This window comes from Lutra lutra, chromosome 10 (assembly GCF_902655055.1).
Source record: "Lutra lutra chromosome 10, mLutLut1.2, whole genome shotgun sequence".
NCBI lineage: Eukaryota > Metazoa > Chordata > Mammalia > Carnivora > Mustelidae > Lutra > Lutra lutra.
The window spans coordinates 58,392,790-58,412,798 of NC_062287.1; the positions used below are offsets into that span (position 1 = coordinate 58,392,790).

At 42.4% G+C, this 20,009-nt stretch overlaps 1 protein-coding gene across 5 annotated transcripts in view; it reads left to right on the forward strand.

Moving 5' to 3' along the window:
• The window catches only part of STIM1 (stromal interaction molecule 1), a 203,856-nt gene that overhangs the window by 150,653 nt on the left and 33,194 nt on the right, over window positions 1–20,009 (forward strand). For all 5 annotated transcript variants that reach the window (XM_047690777.1, XM_047690776.1, XM_047690778.1 and 2 more), the window contains exons 4-5: window positions 13,275–13,386; window positions 16,599–16,714. In XM_047690777.1, the coding sequence (XP_047546733.1) occupies window positions 13,275–13,386; window positions 16,599–16,714 (228 nt within the window). The remainder of the gene's footprint in view (window positions 1–13,274; window positions 13,387–16,598; window positions 16,715–20,009) is intronic.

Below are 20,009 nucleotides of genomic sequence, written 5' to 3' on the forward strand. Positions count from 1 at the left end.
TCATGATCCCAGTGTCCTGGGATCGAGCCCCGCATGGGGCTCTCTGCTCAGTGGGGAGCCTGCTTCCTCCTCTCTCTCTGCCTGCCTCTCTGCCTACTTGTGATCTCTGTCTGTCAAATAAATAAATAAAATCTTAAAAAAAAAAGAATGGTAGGTTTTAATTTTTCTGAAGGCCAGTTTTTCATTTTGTGCTTTTGTGGATCATCCCTTGGTGCCATATGTAAGAAATACTTGCCTAACCCATGGTCACACAAGGATTTTCTCCCGTGTTCTCTAGAAGTTTTATAGTTGTAGATTTTATGTTTAGGCCCCTGATCTATTTGTATTAATTTGTATATGTTAGTATTAAGTGTGGATCTAAGTTCTTTTTTTGTGCTCATGGATGTCTCAATTGTTCTAGAACCATTTGTTGAAAATTCTGTCATTTTCCCACTGCATTGCCTTATACCTTCTATTAAAAATCAGTTGTCCATACAAGTATGGGTTTATTTCTGGACTTTGTATTCTTCTTATTTTTCTTTTTTAAGATTTTATTTATTTATTCATGAGAGACCGAGAGAAAGAGAGAGAGAGAGGCAGAGGGAGAGGGAGAAGCAGGAGCCTGATGTGGGACTCAGTCCCAGGACCCTGGGATCATGACCTGAGCTGAGGGCAGATACTTAACTAGCTGAGCCACCCAGGTGCCCTGGACTTTGTATTCTGATCCACACATCTATTTGTCTGTCCTTATGTCAATACGATGCTATTTTGATTACAATAGTCTTATAATAACTCCTTTAGTTAGATAGTCTTCACCTTCCAACTTTATTTCCCTTTTTCCAAGTTGTTTTGGCTGTTTGTTGTTGAATCAACTCATCAGTGTCTACATGAAAGCTTGATCAGTTTGACAGAATTGACATCTTAACAGTATTGAATTTTCTGATAAATAAGGTACATCTCTCTATTTATTTAGGAGACATACTTTCTCTCAGTAGTATTTTGTAGTTTTCAGTATACAGGTCTTTCATGTCTTTTGTTGGATTTATTTCTATTTCAAAGATTTTTGATGTTATTATAAATAGTATTTTTAAAATTGTGGTAAAATATGTAAAAATTTGATTTTTATATATTGGTCTTATATTCTGCAACCTTGCTAATAAATTCACTTATTAATGAGATGCCATCAGAGTTTCAAATGAGATAATGAAGTCTTCTAAAGAAGTTTTACTATTTTCTTTTCCAATATGAATGTCTTTAAAAACATCTTGTGGAGGCACCTGGTTGATTCAGTTGGTAGAGTATGCAACTCTTGAACTCACAGTTGTGGGTTTGGGCTCCATCTTGGGTGTTAAGATTACTTGAATACATAAGGCCTTAAAAAAAAATTCTTCTTGTCTGATTGCCCTGATTAGTATCTCCAGCTCAGTCTTGAAGGGAAGTGGTAAGAGTAGGCATCTGTGTCTTTTTTCTGATCTCAGGAGGAAAACATTCAATCTTTCACGATTAAATATAACATTAGCTGTGGGGATTTGTTTTGCAAAAAGCCTTTGGTCAAATTGAGGAAGTGACTTTCTATTACTGATTTGCTAAGAGCTTGTATCAGGAATGGATGTTGGATTTTTTCAAATGAATATTCTGTGTCTATTGAGATGATTGCCTGCCCTTTTTTTTCATTCTTTTTTTTTTTTTTTTTTTTTTGGTCTGATACAGTTTCAATAACTTCCTAATATATTCCAATTTTACATAATAAATGTAGTGAATAAATGAATGAAGAAGCTTCCATACAAGAGGAATTCCAAATTATATTAAGTTACTCTTTTTTTCTTTTCCTAAAATTTTTAGTTAAATTCTAGTTAGTTAATTTATAGTGTAATATTGGTTTCAGGAATAGAAATCCTTTATGTATTTTTAAGACCTTTTTCTTATGTCCCTGAACATTATATATCTTGGTAGATATTCCATGTGCACTTGACTGTTGTTGGGTGGAGTGTTCTATAAAGGTCAGTCAGACCATGTTGGTTGATGGTGTTGTTCAAGTCTACTGTATCTTGCCTGATTTTCTGCCTATTGCTCTTATCAGTTATTGAGGGGGAGTATTTAAATTTCCAGCTATAATTGTGGATTTGCATATTAATTTTATGAGTTTTTCTTGATGTATTTTGAAAGTCTCTTACTAGGTGCATAAAGATGTAGGATTTTTTTAAAAAGTTTATTTACTTAAATAATCTCTACATCCAGTGTAGGACTTGGAAGTCATGACCCCCAAGATTAAGAGCCTCATTCTTTACCAAGTGCCTCAAGATTTAAGATTATTATGTCTTCTTGATTAATTGACCTCATTATTGTGAAATGACTTTCTTTTTTCCTGGTGTTATTCTTTGCTCTGAAATCTCCTTTGATATTAATAGGACTTTCTTTTGAGTATTATTGGTTTTGTGTATCTTTTATTCACTTTTAACCGGTGTGTGTGTGTGTGTGTGTGTGTGTGTGTGTGTGTGTTTGTGTTTGGGGGGAGAGGGGCAGAGGAAGAGGGAGAGAAAATCTTAAGCAGGCTTCACACCCAGTGAGGAGCCTGACTTGGGGTTTGATCTCACGACCCTGTGTTCATGACCTGAGTTGAAATCAAGAGTTGGGTGCTTAGGAACACCTGAGTGGCTCGGTTGGTTAGGCAGCTGCCTTCGGCTTCAGGTCATGATCCCGGGATCCTGGGATTGAGTCCTGCATCAGGCTCCTTGCTCGGTGGGGAGCTTGCTTCTCCCTCTGCCTCTGCCTGCCACTCTGCCTGCTTGTGCTCTCTCTCTGACAAATAAATAAATAAAGTCTTTTTTTTTTTTTTTTAATCTCACCTTTAATTACTTGAAATAAGGGCACCGGGACCAACGATCACCAGCTGCCCAGTCTTAAAAAAAGAAAAAAAGAGTTGGATGCTTAAATGACTGAACCACCCAGGCACCCCATTGTGTTTTTACATTTGAATCCATTTCTTATAAACAGTTTATGCTGGGGTCTTACCTTTTTTTGCAATCTGATAATCTCTGCCTTTTAGTTGGGGTATTGAGACCATTTATATTTAATGTGGTTATTAATGTGATTAGATTTTAGGCTACTATCTTGCTATTTGTTTTCTGTTTTTTTCCTGGTGTTTTTTATTACCTTTTCTTCTTTTGCTGCCTTTTTTGGATTAATAAGTGGTTTTTATGATTCTGGTTTTTTTTTTTAATTGGTTTAACTCTGTTATTTTGGTGATTGCTTTAGGAGATAAAATATGCATCTTTAACTTATCACAGTCTACTTTCTAGGGATATTAGTATTTTATTTTTTATTGAAATATAGTTGACACACAAATTACATTAGTTTCAGGTGTACAGCATAGGGATTCAACAACTCTGTATGTTGTGCTGTGCTTACCACAGCTATAACTACTGTCACTATATGATGCTACTGCAATCGCTGTACCACTGATTATATTCCCTTTGCTCTACCTTTCACTGCTGTGACTTAATTCATTCTGTCTGGAAGCCTGCACATCCCACTGCACTTCACCCATTTTGCCCTTTCCCCTTGTCCCTTCTCCTCTGGCAACCACAAGTTTGTTCTCTGTTTTATGGGTCTGTTTCTGCTTTGTTTTTTAGGTTCCACATGTAAGTTAAATCATATGGTATTTATTTTTCTCTGTCTGACTTATTTACTTCACACAATGGCTTCCTTCTGTGTTTTTGCATATGGTAAGATCTCATTCTTCTTTGTGGCTGAGTAGTGTTCCATTGTATATATATCATATCTTCTTTGTTCATCTACCAATGGATACTTAGGTTGCTTTCATGTCTTGGCTATTGTAAATCATGCTGCAGTAAACAGGGATGCATACATTTTTTCAAATTAGATGCATACATTTTCTTTGGGTAAATACCTAGTAGTAGAATTACTGAATCATATGTTAATTTTATTTTTAATTTTTTAAGGAAACTCCATACTGCATTCCATGGTGACCACACTAGTTTACATTCCCACCAATAATACATGAGGTTTCTCAAGATATTATTAGATCTTATCACATATATAGTGTAAGAACCACACAGTAGTGTACTTCCATTTCTTCCCTCTCAACCCCAGTTCCACTCTCTGCATTGTAGCCCGAAACTTTTCTCAAAGCCAGAAGCTAGGGCAATTGTATCACCTGCCTCATTTGTTTACTATCTCTCAAAGATCACTGTCCATTCTAGGCTGATGTCCAGTGTCTTGAAAACCATTGTTTCATATATTTTGTATTTTTTTTTCCTCCTGTTTTTTTTTCTTTTCTTTTTTTTTTTTGTTTTGTTTTGTTTTGGTTGTTTCAGGAGGGAGGATGAATTCCATTCTTGTTACTTCATCTTAGCCTGAAGCAGAAACCTCAGCTTAATTATCTTTTGCTTGGATGCTTTCATACTATTCTTGACTCATTCTAGCTCTATTGCAGTTTGTCCTTTGATTGGTTCCAGAGAGATTTTTCAAAAGTAAATATTTGGCCATATCTCTGCTTACATTGTTCAGTGGCTTCTCATAAAAAAAAATTTTTTTTAAAAATAATGAAACAGTCATGCTAGGATACCAAATTCCTGGGTGGAAGAAATACTCTTAATTAGAACTTGAATGAATAAAGGTATTGCTAAAGATGGTACAAGTAAATTCCTGTGTAATCATATATGATAATCATATGTTATTTTGAAGATATAAAAATATTGGCTCTTCTATTGGTTAGGTAACACTTGGGTTTCTATAGAATTAGCAGTAAGCTTAGGTTACAACTCCTGTCTCATTTGGGACTCAACAAAATAATGTACTTGAAAGCTCAGTAGTTGTTGATGAAACAAATTATTATAGAAAATGCCATTGATTTTTTAAAATGTTTATCTATGAGATGTTAGATGCATTAAAATTAAATGTCCATTTGTAATCTCAACGGAACTATCTCAGTTGGGAGAAAAAGATTTATATGTATATATAAATAAAAAGCTGGTTGTCTTTTATATTCTGAGAGTTTCTTCATATTTTAATACTGTGTTTCTCCATCATGCCCTATTCACCTTTGTAGTATTGGCCCCAAAAGTTACTGTAAACATGTCTGCTTTAAAAAAAGAAAAAAATTAACTGAATACCTTCTATATACCTGGCATTGTGCTAGGTTAGCATATCAGGCCCATGCTTATTTCTGTGATCTACTTATTTTTCTTATTTTTTTTGAAAAATTTAATTAAAATTTTTTATTATGTTTAGTTAACTACTGTATATAGTACATCATTAGTTTTTGATGTAGTGTTCAGTGATTCATTAGTAGTGTATAATACCCAATGCTCATCGCAACATATGCCCTCCTCAATACCCATCACCTGGCTACCTCATTCCTCTATGCCCATCCCTTCTGAAACTCTCAGTTTGTTTCCTGGAGTCCATAGTCTCTCATGGTTCATCTCCCTCTCTGATCTCTTCTTCACTTTTGCCTCCCTTCAGCTATCATCCTCCATGCTATTCCTTATGTTCCACTGAGTGAAACCATGTGATAATTGTCTTTCTCTGATTGACTTAGTTTACTTAGCATAATCCCCTCCATTTCCGTCCATTTGATGCAAATGTGGGTATTCATCCTTTCTGATAGCTGAGTAATATTCTATTGTATATATGTACCACATCTTCTTTATCCATTCATTTGTTGAAGGGCTTCTTGGCTCCTTCCACAATTTGGCTATTGTGGACATTGCTGCTATGAACACTGGGGTGCATATTCCCTTTCTTTTCACTACATCTGTATCTTCGGAGTCAATACCTAGCAGTGCAATTGCTGGGTCATAGGGTAGCTCTATTTTTAATGTCTTAAAGAACCTCCATACTGTTTTCCAGAGTGGCTGTACCAGCTTGCATTCCCACCAACAGTTAAGAGGGTTCCCCTTTCTCCACATCCTTGCTAACATTTGTTGTTAACTGTTTTGTTAATTTTTGCCGTTCTGACTGATATAAGGTGATATCTTACTGTGGTTTTGATTTGTATTTCCCTGATGGTTAGTGATGTTGAGCATTTTTTCATGAGTCTGTTAGCCATTTGCATGTCTTCTTTGGATAAGTGTCTGTTCATGTCTTCTGCCCCCTTTTTTAATTGGATTGTTTGTTTCTTGTTTGTTGAGTTTGATAAGTTCTTTAAAGATCTCAGATACCATCCCTTTACCTGTAATGTCATTTGCAAATATCTTTTCCTGTTGAGTGGGTTCTTAGTTTTGTTGACTGTTTCCTTTACTATGCAGAAGATTTTTACCTCGAAGTCCCAAAAGTTCATTTTTGCTGAAATTTTTAATTTAAGTTTAATTTAGTTAAAATACGATATATTACTAGTTCCAGAGGTAGAACTTAGTGATTCATCAGGTGCATATAATACCCAGTGCTCATCACAACAAGTGCCCTCCTTAATGCCTATCACCCGGTTACCCTATCTCCCCATCCCCTCCAGCAACCCTGTTTGTTTCCTGTAGTTAAGAGTCTCTTATGCTTTGCCTCCCTCTCTGTTTTTCTCTTATTTTATTTTCCCTTCCTTTTCCTTATGTTCATCTGTTTTGTTTCTGAAATTCCACACGTGAGTGAAATCATATGGTATTTGTCTTTCTCTGACTGACTGATTTTGCTTAGCATAATACCCTCTAGTTCCATCCATGTTGTTGCAAATGGCAAGATTTCATTCTTTTTGATGGCTGAGTAATATTCTGTTGTATATATATCCTACATAATCATTATCCATTCATCTGCGGATGGACATCTGGGCTCTTTCCATAGTTTGGCTATTGTGGACATTGCTGCTATGAACATTGGGGTACAGGTGCCCCTTATTTTCTACAACTTTTCACCACATCTGTTCTATGGCTGCACTGATTTATTTGCAGTTACTGGGATATATCATTTCCTTTCATCCCTTGCTGCTTTCATATGTACTGTTTCCTCTGTCCTTCCCCCTTGTTGATCTGATTAAATTCTATTTGACATTTAAGACTCAATTTAAGTATACCCTTCTTTATGAAATCTTCCCCGGAAACCATACGCTAGGTTAAGTGCCTACTGTGTTCCCACAGCTCCTTACCCTTATCTCATGATGGCATTTAGCACACTAATTGCAACTATCTGTTCCCTTGCCTGTTTTCACACCAGACTGCTTGAGGACATTATCTTATGTGATTTTTATATCTTAACACCGAGCACAGGGCCTGGCCCAGTGTAGGGATGAGGGAGATGAAAGTTTGTCCTTGCCTCTGCCATTGTGTGATCTTAAACAAGATCGTTCGACATTCTGACACCTAGGTTCTCTTCCTGCTCTGCAGCCACGTCAACCTGGTTGGTACAGGGTGGCCTAGTGTGCCTGTCACATGAGGCCTGGGCCTGAGGGCCGGATTCTTTTTGCAGTGATGATTCAGGGCTCGAGGTTGACACCACATCAGAAAACCAAGACCCCTGCCTCCTTCTAGGCGCAGATGGCAAGCTGCTAGTGAAAGCCAGAAGGAAACCACTCAGAGAGACAAACCATAGGCCTATGCCACGAACTACTTTTGAGGGAGGGCCACTTTGGTAAGATTCTGTAGGTGTCTGGGAGTGCTCTCTATCCAGAGGAGCCAGATAAGAAGCTAGGCTTTGTGATGCCTTTTCTGTCTCACTCTAGCAGTCAGTCCATTCCTCTCTTGGTCCCCCTGGATCACCCCATAAATACCTGTGATGTAACACTTATCACACTGTCTTATCCTCATGTGTTTTCTTATATGGCTCCTTCTCTAGAAGAGAGCCCTTGTGACAGAAGTTGTGCATTTTGGTCTCTGTATATAGTAACTCACCGAGAACCTACCAGAGTAGGTAGCCAAAGATAGCTTGGTGAACAGTGATGTTATTTTTTATTTTATTTTATTTTATTTTATTTATTTTTTTTAAAAAAGATTTTATTTATTTATTTGACAGAGAGAAATCACAAATAGGCAGAGAGGCAGGCAGAGAGAGAGGAGGAAGCAGGCTCCCCGCTGAGCAGAAAGCCCGATGTGGGGCTTGAACCCAGGACCTGGGATCATGACCTGAGCCGAAGGCAGCGGCTTAACCCACTGAGCCACCCAGGCGCCCCCAGTGATGTTAATAATAGCTAATATTTCCTTGGCATTTATGTATGCTAGGAGCTTCCCATATGTTCGCTTTGCTCTTGTGATGTGAGACCTGTGGTTCTCACCATTTTATAGGTGACAAAAAAGGAGGCCCAGAAAGTTAAGTAACTTGTCTGTGGTCCTACATCTAGTAAGCATCAGATCCCGAATTCAAATAGAAACCCACCTTCTTAACCACTGTGCTGACTGGCTGACCAAAGGGCTGAACAAAAGCTGACTGAGAGATCAAGTGACTAAGGCTTTGTGAGGGAGACGCAAAGGGACTGGCAGACGTAGTTCTTTTGGGATGTGGGCTTGAAACCACAAAACTAAACAAGGGCTTCATTTGGAGACATCACCCATCCATTAGGGGAAAGAGATCATGATTCAGGAGCCCACTTCTTACTGCTTATTCTTTCTCTGGCAAGAAAAAGAATTGGCCAAGTCTGAGGATCTGTTCTGGCATATTCCCGGAGGTATCGCTATAGCTCAAGTGCTAGGGAGTAATACTTACTGTTGCATCTTTCTGGAATGCCTTTCCCCCGAGTGTGCACATGGCTCACACCTTCATTTCACTTTCTGTTCCAGTGTCACCTCATCAGAGAGACCTTCCCCTGAACTGATCTGAGGAAGTGCCGTTCTTTATTCTCTTACTCTGCTTTATTTTTCTTCATTGTACTTATCACCACCCAACATAGAATATATATTTGTTTATGGTGTTTTAGTTTGTCTCTCTCCACCAGCATATAAGCACCAGGGATCTGTGGCTCTGTAGTGTGTACTGTTGTATCCCTAGCTCCTAGAGCAGTGCCTGGCAAGTAGTAGGTGTTTGATGTTTGTTTTATTTTCGTTTTTTTCAGTGAATAAATGATTTTGGACTTTGAGACTACTGGTGTGCAAGGCCTTTTATCATTTGGCCTCAGTAATGCCTTACTCTTCTTATCTCTATATGTTACCCTTCGACTCCAGACAAATTGGAGTTCATGTTCTTTGAACAGGCCTCACCTTTAAAGTTCTGTCTTTGCTCACACTTCTTTCCTCTTTCATATATTTGTTAAAATCTAGCATTCTAAAATGGTCAGGTATTTGGCAATCCTGAATGACTTCATTTTTGGGTGGTTATTTCAGAATAAAGTAGGAGAGTTAGTTGGTGTTTAGCAGGCCTCAGAGAGGGGAAAGGAGCTTTTCTGGAAAGAGCAAAGACCTAGAAATCTGTGAGCAATGTCCAAGGATGCATGAGAAAATAGTGCAAGATCCTGGTTCTATCTAAGGTCTGCTGAAGTAAGAGCTACGACCGAGATGGCATCCAGGGCAGAGCCTAAAAGTTCAGGTCTTCGTGTTGGAGGACTTCTGATGTTTGCCCCAGGGTGTCCAGGTGCACAAGACAATCAGCTGGGGTACCACAAGACAATGCTATTGCTTGTACTTCTATTGCATTTATCTCATTCTTTAATTTCTGTGTATGTTTTATAATATACCTCATGTCAGCACGTGAATCTAATTTATAAACAGATCATCATATATTGGCAAGGTATGCGCAAAACACAGAGTATGTCATGAAAAGGGTTGGAGACTATAGTTAGCCACCTCCTAGGCTTCTTTAGGAAGGACTTGGTATGGAAAACGCCAAGGGTTGGCCTTCTCTGACTCCTTATAGTGTTCTGTCGTTTTGCCCAGAGATGTAGTTTTTGATCTCTCCAGGGACCCCTCATGAGAGGCTCATGACTTTAGAAGACTGTCTCTTGCTCCCATGTCCTCCTGGAATTTGGACACATGAGTCATTTGGAGACCGTATCTGTACGAAGCCCTCCTTGCCAAATTCTGTGGCCTTCTGCTGACAGCCACAGCTCTCAGTACTTGCTTTTACCTTCTTCCTCACTTTGGCCTGGAGATTCTTCCCATTTTCTCTTTTGGAATAAGAAAGCAGAACAAGACTTTTAGCTTTTAGATATTTGAACCTTAGGGGCAAGAGGCCCTTATATCTCGCCTTGACTGCTGAGCGAGAGGGACACAGGGTTGCCCTCTGACAAGGATGCTGCCCGTCCTGGCTTACTTCGCTCAGACTGCGGTGACTCTGGATGGTCATACCATGCTGCCGAACCTACCCAGATAGGGTGTCTGCCCTGGTAACAGAATGATGTGTGGAGCATACACACGCACATGCACACGCACAGAAGAACTATCTTGAGACTTATCCTCACAGCTGAAGCCCTTATCCTTTCCCCTATAGCTTAGCCATGTAGTGGCTGACTATGTTGAGAGTCCATCCTTCCTGGAGTACGGTGGCCCCCGTACAGCCCCTCTGTCTCACTTAATGTAGTGTTTAGAGCAGTGGTTCCCAGCTGGGGTGGGTGGGGTGGGGCATCTTGTCCTCCAGGGAACATTTGGCAGTATCCAGAGACATTTCTGAGGGTCACAAGTGGCAGCATGCTACGTCTAGTGGCTAGATGCTGAGGAATATTGTTAAACACACTCCACGGCAGAGGACGGCACCCTGACAAGGAATTATCCTGCCCAGAATGTCAGCGGGGCAGACTGAGAAGCCCTGGTCGAGAGTGCCTCCTGCGCATCTGCACCACGGCAGAGGGTGCAGCTAGAGGAGTTCCCACACGCCTGCGTCTGTGCTTGCACTTGTATTAAGGCGTCCTTCCAGGAGACAAAAGGCCCTTGTAGCTCAGCTAGCCGCAGGCCTTTCTAGCAACAAAAAAGTGGCCTTTCCACTCCACATGCCAAGCAGAAAGGCCCCTTTGTGTGAGACACGGCCGAGCGCCCTTGGCAGCAGTGGCGGGAGCGTGTTGTTCCCCGCACTTCACAGGCCGGTACTTGTCTGTCTGCCTCAGATCTGTGTGTCACTCTGCTACACCTTCACTAGCCGGCATTCCAGACCATAGTGAACAAGCACATTTGTCAGGTCGACAGATGTGTACAGAGGCAGATATGTTCCTTCTCAGGAAGAAAAGACTAATACATCCCACTTTCTTTCTTTCTTTTAAAATAAATTTATTAGTATTCAACATTACTGCAGAGTATTTTTTTTAAATATTTTGTTTATTTATTTGGCAGAGAGAGACACAGCGAGAGAAGGAACACAAGCAGGGGGAGGGGGAGAGGGAGAAGCAGGCTTCCCGCCAAGCAGTGAGTCCCATGTGGGGCTCCATCCCAGGACCATGAGCTGAAGGCAGACCCTTAACGACTGAGCCACCCAGGTGCCCCATCTCCCACTTTTCTAACCCTGATCTTTCATCCCTCCTTTCCCAAGCCCTAGGATTTGAACGTAGCTCTTGGACATTAATTTCTGTCTTCTTTTCAATGTTTTCTAGTCTGGGAATTCAAAATTTAACCAAGCAATGACTAAACACCCTTAGCCTAAGCCTTTGGGATGCAGTCTAGGGGCACTAGATCTCCCCAAGCCCCTTCCCCTTCTCATCTCCTGTGCCTCTGCAGGTAGCTTACCCTCAAAGTCTCTCAGTTTCAGAACTTCCCTCCTGAGTTCTAGAAGCTTCTTGAGGATATTGAGAAATTGGAGCATTTTTTTCCTTCAACCTTGTTTCCTGCCGGGTGTCTGAGTGTCTAGTCTGTACCATGGGCTGGGCCACACTATAGGGGAGGTAGGAGAATGAAGGGGCAGGTTCAGCCTTCCAGCTTCTCCAGCTTCCCTGAATGTGACACAAACAGCCCAACACCTGCGCTGTTGCTGCTGTGTATTTAAGGAGATTGTTGTTTCTGTTTGGGGGCCCACAGTCAGAACATGTCTGGAACTCCTCATGTGGGAGTCATTATTCTTTGAGTAAATTCTTATTGATGCTACTATGTATGTATATGTATGTATACTATTTTTCTTTATTTTATTTTATGATTTATTTCTTTATTTTAGAGGCCAAGAAAGAGACTGTTGGGGAGAGGGGTAACAGGAGAGGGGAAGAGGAAAGAGGAAGAGAGAGAGTCTTCAAGCAGACTCCCTTCTGAGCACAGAGCCTTACCTGGGGCTTGATCCCACGACCCTGAGATCATGACCTGAATCAGCATCAAGAGTTGGACACTTAACCGGCTGAGCCACCCAGGTCCCATAGAGTAGCCCTGCTTTAGAGATAGTGGGGTGGGGTGGGCAACAGTGAATGGAACATAGTCCATGTCTTCACTGTTGTCTGACGTTTAGAGGGAAACGGGACAGCATTCTGATGAAAGGTAATTTTTGGGAAAGACACGGACGGACCTTAAGAGAAGTGGCTGAGAATCTCACTATTTCATTCTGCTTCAGAACTTTTTAGGCTTCTTGCTGCTCACAGCAGTCATTTTCAAACTTGAGGAATGTACAGATTCCTTTTAAGGGAAATAATTTATCTTGGACCTACGATGCTGACTTTAATTGTTTTTGTTATAATAATTATTATTTAAAAGTGTATAAACAAAATGAGGTTTAAGTCACTATATAAAATTTGTATACAAATATAAACAAAACCAGACTGATACATTAAGTAAAAGCAAACTTCAAATCCAATAAAATGATGTTTTTGCTGAAACTCAGTTGCTCCCAAGCTTTTTAGGTTCAGCATGCCAGTGTTAGTGGGTGTCATCTGATACACATATCCTGGATATCATCCATCCAGCCATCTGTTTATCTGTCAAGTAGAGAGAGAGGGCATGAGAGCACAAGAGTACATAATGGCTGAGAGCAAGGTCTGGAGCCACATTGCTTGAGTCCAGACCTTTGCTTTACCAAGTCCTAGCTGTGCAGCTTTGGGAAAGTTATATACAATGTCTCTGTATTCAGTTTTTTCATCTGTGAAATAGGGATAAAACAGGACCTATCTTTCACATGGTAGTAGTTCTTTCACATGAGTTAATATATAGGAGGCTCCTAGAATAGTACCTGTCACGTAGTAGGTGCAGGTAAAGAATGGCATTTAGTAGTAGTATTATCATGATCGTATTCTAGTTCAGGATGACTTCATCCCAAATGCTGGTGTAGTGGAAGAGCGAGTCCATCCCCTACAGGTCAAACAGAAAGTACAGTATGTACTCCATAACACTTAGGATTCTGTGGGAGGGGGAGATGATAACCACAGAAGTATGCGGTCAGTGAGAAGGCCGATGTGACTCTGACGGTAAGTTCCGGTAGTGCTTGCATTCTGGAATCATGGCTTGGCTTGTCTCTTCCCACAGTGTACAACTGGACCGTGGACGAGGTGGTGCAGTGGCTAATCACATATGTGGAGCTGCCTCAATATGAGGAGACCTTCCGGAAGCTGCAACTTAGTGGCCATGCCATGCCGAGGTCAGGAGGAGACTGGATTCCCTCCCCGGGGGTTTGGGGAATGGCGGGGGGGGTCGCCTACCTTCAGGTTGCTCTGGCCAGTTAAGCGAGGTTCCACCCTTTCCAGGGCAGAATCTGTAGACCTATCCTCTTCTCACGTCTATCGTGCACTTACCATAAAGCATGACGGTCACTTGGCATCCATTCTCTCATTTAGTATTCCTGCCACTCCTGGGCATAGTACTAAGAGCTGTCGTTTATTGGATGCTTAGCACGTGGCAAGCACTGCTGTTCAACACTTTGTATACAGTATCTCATTTAATTCTCACATCAATCCTGTAAGGTAGGTGTTATTGCATATAGATGGTGAACATGGCTAAGTAACGTTTCCAAGGTCACGTGGCGAGTTAGAGGCAAAACTGATTTGAAACTAGATCTGGATAGACTTCAAAGCCTGTGGATGTTTCTTTCCTCTTTTGCTGTACCCCCAGCAGGAGCCTTGGGGCTCTGTTAGCCTCCCCTGAATTATCCATATGCCGCGTATCTGCTCTAAAGAGGCAGTGCAAGGCTGGCGTGACTCCCTCGGCCCCAGCCTCCTTTCCGGAAAGACTCTTGCAAGGGCTGCGGTCCCCCAACTCTGCCTCCTTCACAGGCACAGTGCGCTGGGGCCTGCAGCGGGAGAGGGGAAGGGATGGAGCACTGCGTGGGCTTCTTGTGATGTCAAGCTAGTGCCATGTGTCATTCAGTTATTAATCCATTTACTTATTCATTCGACACATATTTACTGGGTACCTGCTCTGTGCCAAGCACTTGTGCTGGGTGCTAGGGATAAAGATGACAACAGCCTGCCCCTGCCCTCAAAGGGCTCACTGTCTGGTAAGTGCTGCTTACGTATAATCTGTCATCTTGTTATGTAGGTGCACCTGGTTGTGAGCTTCCACAAAGGGGAAAGGGGAAGGTGAAGCTGTTGGAATGCCCACACATGGCAGCCTCTACCCCCAGAGCTACTGGGCACTGCTGTCCAGGCCCAGATGAGCTGCCTGTTCCCTCCTCTGTTACCTGTAGCCTTCTCTTCACAGCTTCCTCTACTCTGGAGAGAGTAATAATCCTAATGTTGGTACATCCCCTTATAGAATACTTGCCTACCTATTATTTCAAATGACCCTCACAATTCTGGGAGGAAGGAATTAACTACCCCAGCTTTTGGGTGAGCAAACTGAATTTCAGATATTTTATGATTTAATCCAAACTGGTAAGTGGCGGAGCTGGGACTTGAACCCAGGTCTCCCTGGTTCTAAGTGCCCTGCTTTTTCCCACTGCATCTCCCTCTTTCCCCATGTAGTTGAAGATAGGCTTCCTGGAAATATTCAGTGCAGTTCTCTTGAACAAAACGTTACCAATCATCTACCCTGGGCAGGGTTCTTTCCTGGCCCTGAGGACAAAGAAATGCATTAGACCCCATTAAATAGATGACTGACCATGAAGCTCCAGGATTTAGGTTTCTTTCTCATTACCCATGGAAACAGCAGCATTGCCTTGTGGATTCCTGGCTCATTCCATCTTGAGGAATAGCTATGGCTTAGATTAAAACTCTAAGGATAAACATTATCCTTAAAACATAGGATAAGAAGTCAGTTCTCAGGTCATGGGCTCATGTAGCCAGACCCCGCCAAGCCAGGCAGAGGGGTAGAGGAAGCCAAGCTGTGGCACCTTAGTGAGAGTAGAAAGCATGCAGCCTCAGTGCTTGGTGTGCTTGGTGTGTGGGAAGGAGGCAGCATGGTATAATAGGAAGAAGAGTCTGAAAGATTTGAGTTCATTTCCTGCCTTTGCCATTTACTTGCTGTGTGACTTTGGGCAGGTAGCTCTAAGTCCCGGTTTTCTTACCTGTGAAGTGGACCTAATGACAGAACTGTGTTTCTAAAGTCAGAGGACTAAAGTGTTGTATGCAAAGTGTCAGAACGGTACAAGATACACAGCAGTTGCTTGGTAAATGTTAGCTCCTTTCTCATTTCTCTCATTGCTCAGAAATAGATACTATTCCAATTCTTATGTTTCTTTGACAAATAGACTGTGGAAAAGATGACACTTATTTTGATGAGTTAGATGAAGGCCAGTACACCTGGTAGAAGTGTTCTCTCTAAAGAGGAGCCCTGAGAACTCTCAGGCTTGTAGGAAGCATCTGATTTTCCATAAGTTTACACAGGAGGAGAATGGGGTCCCAGAGGAGAGACCAAGCTGCTCAGGATCAGACAAGTGAGTTGCTGACTCAGCTGGGACCAGAAGCTTCATCTCCTGACCCCTTTACCTGCTGCCCCCCACCCCCCGCCCCATTGCAGTGTCTCTCTTACAGGCGGGCTGGCTTGATTGCTTCCCAGGGCTAGAGAAGGAAGTAGCTGCTCCTGGATGCCCAGGGAGGAGTGTAAATCACACACCACGATGTCAGAGGGCTCTCTTCTATCGTGGGAGACAAAACTATGCATCAGAAAAGAGCACTGCCTTCATGGAGTAGGATAGTGGTAAATGCTCATGTGTGGGGCCCAGACCAGTGCACTGATAACCTTTCATATCTTATACCCGTCTCCTCCTATACCCACTGTGTTCCAGCAGAAGAGAAACAAAGTCCAGTTTTTCCTGGGTCATTTTCTTGTTTACAGACCCTCTCTTATTAGAGTTATCATGAATAGTATGTTGAAGGTCATAAAAAATTACAGTAATCTGAGTGGGAGTAAATTGCAGTGACTCAGATACAGGATAACAAGACTAATGCAGTTTGTCATCAGCAGGTTTATACTTAATGGCAGTGGGTTAGGATCAGAGGCCCTCAGAATCATTGGGTCATGTGGCATGGGGTTTGGAGCTGGGTTGGACAGGAGAATGCATTTACAAATGGTGGGAGTATGGGGACAGGTGTATAGTGGATAATCCCTGGCAGGAGAAACATGACAGAAAATTTGCAGTCGGGTGTGGGAATGGTCACAGATGGATAATCCTCAGAGAGTAGCATTCTCAGGAGATGGTGGACATGGGCAGAAAGGGGAACATTTTCAGTAAATGTTATGTGTCTTTCCTTACTCCCTGTTGAAAACCACTGGTATAGACTCTGTGTTCTGGAGTGCAGAGGGGAGCTATCACCAAGAGTGTTGGAAGTGTTCCTGGAGGAGGTGGGTAATCCTACCGGTAACCCCCCTGGTTTTAGTGGCAGGAAGCTGAGTTCCTCCTCTTTGTTTCAACAGGCTCGCTGTGACCAACACCACCATGACAGGGACTGTGCTGAAGATGACAGACCGGAGCCATCGGCAGAAGTTGCAGCTTAAGGCCCTGGACACAGTGCTGTTTGGGCCTCCTCTCTGTGAGTGCTGCGGAGAGAAGGGCTGCTGATGTACCGTGGGACCCGAGGCTGTGGGGGTGGCAGGCTGTGGTCCTGGGTCTCCTGGGCGTACCTGCAAGGCAGCACCTCTGCTCTTTCCACTAAGAAATGAAAACATGAGGTATCGAATAGTGTTATATTTTAATCCAGCCAGATGCAAGGTCTATTCATTAGATACATTAAGAAAATACTCACTTTATGCCAGTTCTGTGCTGGACCCTAGAGGGAGATCTGGATGAATCCTATTCTGCTCTAAAGGGATAAAATGAATGTTCCGGAGAGGTACACAATGCTTCTGAGTTCCAGAGGAGGGGTAGAGAAGGCATCCTGTAGAAGAGGTGGCATGTGACCTCTGCCTGTAAGGGTGGGTAGGGCTTTATTCCGTGCGGGTGGCAGGAGAGAAAATTCTAGGTGGAAGAAACAGCCGGAGCAAGAATACAAAAGCTGAAATATGAAGGTGTGCTCAGAGATAATAAGGAACCCACAGGGTCTGAGCGCCATTTAGCTGTTCCTTGCTTTCACTGTGGACATGCAGAGTGTATGAACTGATTGCTGATCATCTTCTGTCCTTGAACAGCCACAGAGGTCTCAGTGGGCTTCCGCGGAGTCACAGAGACATACTCAGGCCGAAGGAAGGAGTAGTCTGTTCAGCCAGGGATTACTTGAGAGCATTAGGTTGTTTAATTCCTGAAGATCTGCAAGGTGGGAATGGCCAACCCTGCCATCCTTTTCCTTATTCTAAGTGAACTCTTGGGGAACAAAATTGGTAAGATTTCTTAGAAAATTAATCTTTACCAAGCAGGCTTCTAGGGCCCACTTCCTGCCCTTTGGGGCTGTTGGCATCGGTTGAGGATGCCAGCAGCAGAATGCTGTAGAACCAAGAATCAGTCCAGAGAAGCAGCTAGCGGGCAGGGTTGGAGACTGTAGAATATTTTCCCATCCATGCGTTTGGCTTGATGGCGCCCAAGCTGATGTCTCATTAGAGGTGGGTGGGTCTGTCCTTTTTTGTTTTTTAAATTTCTACTAAGCTTTATTTTTAAGGATAGTCCTAGGTTTACATCAAAATTGGGTGAAGATACACAGATCTCCTATATGCCCCTGCCCCCATACCTGCATAGTCCCCTCCATGGTTAACAGCACACCCTCCCCCCACCCTGAGTGGTACATTTGTAACAAATGATGAACCTACACTGACATATCACCAGCACTCAAGAGTCCACACTTTATATTGGACTTGACTCTTGGTGTTGCACAGTCTTTGGGTTTGGACAAGTGTAAAATGACATGACCTACCATCATTACAGTGTCATATAGGCTAGTTCACTGCCCTAAAGATCCTCTGTGCTCTACCTATGTATCCTTCCCTCCCCCTCAATCCCTGACAACCACTGGTCTCTCTTTTTTTTTTTTTTTTAACTTTTCTGTTGTTTTGCCTTTTCCAGAAGGTCTGTGTCTTTTGAAAATGTGAAACAAAGCAACATGAAAGAAAACTGGTTTCCTTTTTCTCTTTCTCTTTCTCTTCCTCTTCTCTTGCTTGCTTGTTTTTCTTTCTTTCTTTCTGTCTTAGGGTACATTTTTGCTTACCATTCATTTATAAGTTTTGAATAAATGACACAATGGATGGCTCTAGCGTTTATGGGAGGCCCACTACTGAGCAAAGGCCTCTCATTCACTAACATTTATTGAACAACTACTGTATACCAGTTTAAATGACAGGGTCCCTGCTTTCAAGAAGCTCCATCTAGGGACACCTGGGTGGCTCATGAGTTAAGCTTCTGCCTTCAGGTCATGATCAAGTCCTGCACTGCTCCTTGCTCAGCTGGGAGCCTCCTTCTCCCTCTGCCTGCCACTCCCCCTGCTTAAGCTCTCTCTCTCTCTCTCTTGCGTGTGCTCTCTCTCTCTTTGACAAATAAATAAAATCTTAAAAAAAAAAGTTCCATCTAAATGGAGATAAGCACATCAACAATACAGTAAGTGATCAACAAATACAGTGTTATAGCTAACATGGAAACCTTTCCAGAGTTCAGCTGGGAGCACAAAATGGGGACAAGTTTTCAATTTGAGTCCAAGAAGCTTTATGGAGAAGATCATTCTTGAGCTGAGTCTTGAAAAATGGAAAGGAGCTTTACTAGGCTTTCCTGTGAACAGCTTACACCCCCCTTTCTTTGTATACACTAGCAAGACTCTTACAGCAAAAGAATCAAACCCAGTAATAAAAGCTAGGCTACTTTTGCAGAGGCTGTCCTCTGTTCCCTGCCAGGAAGGGGAGGCCTTTCGCAGCCTGAAAGTCTTTAGTCTTCTGAGATATATTATCAGACTGTTATTGTTCTTTTTTTTTTTTTAAGATTTTATTTATTTATTTGACAGACAAGAGATCACAAGTAGACAGAGAGGCAGGCAGAGAGAGAGGGGGAAGCAGGCTCCCCGCTGAGCAGAGAGCCTGATGCGGGCACCCAGGTGCCCCGACTGTTATTGTTCTGTATCAAAATAGGTTTTACCATATCTGAAAGGGTGCATTAGAAACTGAAGGTCAGGGGCGCCTGGGTGGCTCAGTGGGTTAAGCCTCTGCCTTCATCTCAGGTCATGATCCCAGGGTCCTGGGATCGAGCCCCGCATCGGGCTCTCTGCTCCACAGGAAGCCTGCCTCCACCTCTCTCTCTGCCTGCTTCTCTGCCTACTTGTGATCTCTGTCTGTCAAATAAATAAATAAAATCTTAAAAAAAAAAAAAAAGAAACTGCAGGTCAAAGTAGGCAAGGATTCTACCTGGGAACATCAGCTGGGGCTGGAAAGCATGGGAACCAGAGTCCTAGGTGCAGATAAGGGGTCCAGGGGGCCAGAGCTAGCAAGAGGGGCTAATGTAGCAGGTTAGGCTGATACCAGCATGGGAGGGGTATTTTCTCCTAGGCTACCTTCATATAGCCTATAGCTTACATGTGACCTAACCTACCGGAGTCAGAGGGCAGCAACAGTGTTTTCTGAGAGGTAAGAAGACACTTCATATACACTAGGATAGGTACCTTAAAAACAAAAACAGGGAGACAAAAAGTGGAAAATAACTAGTATTGGCAAGGGTGTGGAGAAATTAGAATCTTTGTACATTTCTGATGATAATGTAAAATGATTCAGCTACGGTGGAAAAGAGTGTGGTTGTTCCTCAGAAAGTTAAACATAAAGTTACCATATAGCCCAGGAATGTTCCCACGGAATTGAAAACAAGCTCTCAAACAAGTCCAGGTACACATATCCAGAGCAGCACTGTTCACAGTGGTCAGAAGG